This window comes from Lactuca saligna, chromosome 7 (assembly GCF_052625555.1).
Source record: "Lactuca saligna cultivar CGN05327 chromosome 7, ASM5262555v1, whole genome shotgun sequence".
Taxonomy (NCBI): domain Eukaryota; kingdom Viridiplantae; phylum Streptophyta; class Magnoliopsida; order Asterales; family Asteraceae; genus Lactuca; species Lactuca saligna.
Genome location: NC_136423.1, coordinates 88,950,533 through 88,955,715, shown reverse-complemented (window position 1 = coordinate 88,955,715; position 5,183 = coordinate 88,950,533). Strand labels below are relative to the sequence as shown.

General features: G+C 35.3%; 1 protein-coding gene across 1 annotated transcript; it reads right to left on the bottom strand.

Annotated features, from left to right (window-relative positions):
• Window positions 1-774: 774 nt before the first annotated feature.
• On the bottom strand, window positions 775-2,563 carry LOC145006718 (uncharacterized). The gene is made up of 3 exons (XM_078965777.1): window positions 2,466-2,563; window positions 2,162-2,316; window positions 775-2,006 (listed from the first exon to the last, which is right to left on the bottom strand). Exons 2-3 carry the CDS (start codon window positions 2,250-2,252, stop codon window positions 796-798), a joined length of 1,302 nt encoding a protein of 433 aa, XP_078821903.1. The 5' UTR covers window positions 2,253-2,316; window positions 2,466-2,563; the 3' UTR covers window positions 775-795.
• Window positions 2,564-5,183: the final 2,620 nt, after the last annotated feature.

The following is a 5,183-nucleotide window of genomic DNA, read 5'->3' as shown; positions in this document are numbered from 1 at the left end:
AGAAGAACAAAACTGTGAAATTCCAAAAGAACCCCTACAGTATGTATGTGTCTTTGTGTCTTTTCCCTTGTAGATAAATAAGAAGATCTTGTGACAAATTGTGTAAGATGACAAATTGTTTAAAAAAAAAAAAATAGATGACATTTGAGGAACATACAAATAATATTTGTTGTTGAATTTTACAAAATCTGTACAATATGCAGATATATATATATCAGAAAATAAAGTCCTTAATAAGATGATATATTTAAGAAAAAGAAAATTCATAACTGAAGAGGATTTCAATCTGTTTAAAGGTGTAAAACAGTAGATGACATTTGAGGAACATACAAATCATATTTGTTGTTGAATTTTACAGAATCTGTACAATATGCAAATATATATCAGAAAATAAAGTCCATAATAACATGATATATTTAAGAAAAAGAAAATTCATAACTGAAGAGGTTTTCTTTCTGTTTAAAGGTGTAAAACATTAATCTTCCGAAAGTACCCCTGTAGTATGTATGCGTATTTGTGTCATTTACTTTGTTGGGAATCCTTTTTTTATAAAAGAAAAAAAGAGTACATTTAGTAACGAAAGATAACGACTTCAACTATATATATTTTTAGATACATACAGCAAATGCATAAGTCATAGGGATACTGCAAACATAGTAATGTATTAATGGTATGAAAATTTTGGAAATAAATAACCAGATATTAGGATAGTTAACCGTATCTAATATAGAAGAACTGGAAGTAAGGAATACAGAAGGAGCAAACTGCGAACAATTGGGTCTAACAAAACAATTTTTATATATAAGATACCAGTACATACATAATCAACACACACAAACCAAATGTAAAAAACACATACATATAAAAAAAAAGGGCTAAAATAAAGAAAATATCAGATGTAATGAAAGAGGGTAGCCAAGTGGGGAACATACATGCTTCAACATCGCCAAAGGATTTGTCCTCTTTAAGAAACCGGATGAACTCACGAACTTTTATATTGAAGACATGACTAATTATGTCTGCTCTACTGTGTGTATCAGTTTGATGATGTGTATCCATGTACCTGGAGATCTCTGGCCATTTGAGGTTGCACATAAAGGTGATAAAGTACTGTGGATTACCATACACTCTACAAATGGATAGAGCGTCTAGATAATGGTTGTACATGAAACGGGGACCGCCAGTGAATAATGCCGGCAAGAATATCCGTTTTCCAATGGACCCTACATCTCTGTCACCCTTAGAAAGGGCATCGTATAGACCACTAACATAATTAGAACGAAGATTTGATTGATGTTTGACAATGTAATCCAACCGACTCTCCTCTATGCATGTATACGCATCAACCAAATATTGCTGAAAGAGACGTGATGAGTTCATAATTGGAGACCATATATGTTGGCGTGCGTGGATATGATATGCATAATACATATTCATAGTTAGATTCTGAGCACTCGCACCCCTCCGATTGGCAAGCTTCAAACGGGGAGACCAACCCTCCTCACCAAAAGGGAACAAAGGCGGGTATTGTAGAGGCATGTAGCTGGGATGTAGTTTACTGATACGCTGCGGATGACCATGGTGGGAGTGAATAATTATGTCATATGTGGTAGATGTTGTATCATCCCCATTAACTATGCATCCTAACGACCCAGGTAAAGGAAGATCATATCTACGATCCTCAATATGATTGAATAGTCGGACAGCATACGACTCCAATTCCATTTCTTCAGCCATCTGCTTTGCATTCTTGAAAGTCCGAGCATATTCATTACTTTCAGCTAAAAACCGACTCAAATAATTGATAACAGTTGAATCCAAAGTATTTGATCCGGGACCGTCAAAATCCCTCAACCGATTTTCAACTTCGTGATCTATATCAAATAAGTATAGCTGCAAAAATCTCGGTCCTTTTGCAGGGTCTGGCAAGAGGGACCTAATTTTATGACTGATCTGTCCGGAGACCTTAAAAACATATGGGCCACGACTATCATTGATGTCATCATCTACATTAGCCCCAAATGAAGTCATCAAAAACATACTATTGTAAGCCCTAACATCCTTTAAAAAGCTGCGACTTTCATACAAGCCAGTAAACTGGGATGGAAACCTATATAGATACGGAAGAATAACAGTACCACCTCTACAGCAATGAGTATACCTTGGGTGAGCAGCTGTCGACATATTAAGAGCCCTCTCCACATACCAGAATAACACACCGCAATATTCACAAACACAGCTACAATCACCATTATCAATATACTCAGGAAGCACCGAAAGGCGATCAAAACTTCGGGACTTCCGAGGACAATCAATCTGAAACGCCGGAGACGATGCAGGAACAGGGTCACAGTTCTTCTTGGAGGAAGCGGACATGATATAGATAGACAATAGGAAAACACAAATAAACAGTGCAATCAAAGCAGAAAACACAAAAATTAAGAAGAACGGAGAGCAAAGATTACCTTACAGAGAGAAAACCGAAAGAGGAGGAAGGAGATCGTTCCCCAAAAAGAAAGAGAAACGGAGAACAAAGAGGATGATGAAAGAAAGAGAACTGGCCATCGATTGACACGTGCGACCGACAAAATGAAGGAACAAACAATGTAAAGACACGTTGACAAAAAAATTACAAAACACCCCTACAAATCATAGAAATCGGCAAAAGTATAAGGAAGGAAAGAAGAGGGACGATTGTTGGACAAATTTCAACAATTTTACTGTTGAAATTTTCACAATCTTAATATATATATATATATATATATATATATATATATATATATATATATATATATATATTAATAACTGAATATAAATAGTAAATAAAAATTTATCATAAGACTTAGCATCTTGCTCATGATGACCAACACCTTTACCACCTGGAAAAGGTGGGTCCTCGGCTCCATCACCCCGATATCCACAGTCGATAACAACAACCATGGTGTACAAAAACAAAAGCCATGTCGACATCATTTCCTGAAAAATTGTAAAACATATAGATACAATTTATATTACAAATACACATAATAGGAATAAACATTTCTATTTAAACTAGGAATCCAAGTAAACTTTATATTACAAATACGCATTACATAAGAACTATTCTAATTAGAATCTTCCTCATATCCTTTAGTGTCTTCTTCGGTTTCATAACAAGAATCGGTCTCATCATAATTAGTCTTGCAATCAGAAACATCATTGACTCTACCACTTGCCGAAGGAACTGTAATTGCACTTTCTACATCAATAACGACTCTAGGAATGTTTCGAAAGTACATGTTGAAATCGATAAAAAAATGGAGCATTGGATGAAGAGATATTTTGAACTACGTCGACATTGTTAACATTTTCATGTGAGCCATTGTCAACATTATGGACAAAGTCATTGTAAACAAGTTAGACATGATCATCGTTCGATGGTAGATCCAAATACTTCGATGATTAACATGCTCGACAACACACCGATGGTTATTGTTTTGGTTTGTTTGAGAAGGCCCTATAATGTAGAACACTTGTTTGGCTTGTGAAGCATATATGAGTTGATCGTCTTTGTATGCTTCGCATCGGGTGTCAATACTAGTGAAATTATCTCATAAAATAATTCATGTTCAAGTATCAAACCACTTGCACCGAAATAGTTCAGTTGAATAATCATGTGTATGCCGTAACTCTATAATCTCTTAACATGCAATAATATTTCTCGCCTTTCTCACCCATAGCTAAAACCACCGAGTTTTGTGTTGTACGTTGTACATCACGACTAAGTATCATAAACCTAACATTGTTTACTATGCATGTGGTGTAAGTATAAGCATCCATTTGTGGACCCATTGCAAGAGCCGACAATTGTTTTTGGAATTCTTGAGAGTTTCCTGTTAAATATAAAGTACTATGTATTAAGTATTCTTTACATTAATGAAACAAATTTGTTACTTAATTTGTGTTACCTTTCCACGAAACCAATTAGGAAATTCTCTCTTTTCATCACTTTGGGGATGTTTAGATTTAAATTTCCTACATTGATGACAAGAATATATTGTGACAACCCGAAATCTATCCCGTCAGTTTTAACCTTTTTCCGTTAAAAAGCTTCGTTTTATTTAACTGTCCGTTAACCTTTTGGAAGAGGTTAATTATATAGGAACTTTTATAATGACTTGGTAAGGGTTGAAACAAATTAGAAACACCCACAAAATGCCCTTAAAAATGTCTAGTTACAACCAAGTCAAAATTTGACCGTTTAATCGGGTGCGACCAAAAAGCCCCATTTAACGGAAGTATCGAGTAGAATTCCACTGAGCCCCAACTCCAACCCCTATATAACGGAGAGTAAACTTCATTTCACCCTTTTTCGCTCTCTCTCTATACTCTCTCTCTACAACTTAGTTTCGAGCCAAAAATCATCCGTTTCGAGCCACAAACGAGTAAGCCACCTATCCTAACTTGTTAAATAGCTTATCTAGCCTGCAAATTCTAGTTTAAAACATAAAATAAGGACAAAATTGATGTGTTTATGGCCCAAGAACACTCTTGGACCGTAAACACCATATAATGGGGTTTTTAAGCGGAAAGGTTTCCAAAGAAATTCTAAAGGTTTTCAAACTTATTTTACAATAGAATACCCTGTCGTGACTTCCTCAAGAATAAAAGTTTTCTTCCATGTGTTGATACTCCTCATTAGTTAAAGTTCTTACTTATTGACGCTTTTATTTCGTGATACACTCATATTGTTATCACTTTTACTTCACTTATACTTATTACGCTTGTACTTCACTTATACTTGTTATCGCTTCTACTTCACTTATACTGGTTAACGCTCCTACTTCACGATTCGATTATCCCACACTGTTTGCTTACACTTTATGATTTGTTTATTTCCACACTATTCGTTTACACTTTATGATTCAGTTATTCCACGCTATTCGTTCATACTTTATGATTCAGTTATTCCACACTGTAAGTTATACATCACAATTCGGTTATTCCACACTGTACGTTTACACACCATGACTCAGTTATACATCACGATGTGTTTCCACTTTTTACACACTCAGTCGTAGTTAGATGTATGTTTGTACTTGTATAGGTGCATATAAATATTGATTGAAGGACTTAGGAGGGCTTGTCCGCCCTATTTCCTTTTCTTCATTGAGATGTGGTCTGGTGGGATCGGATGGCTGTCC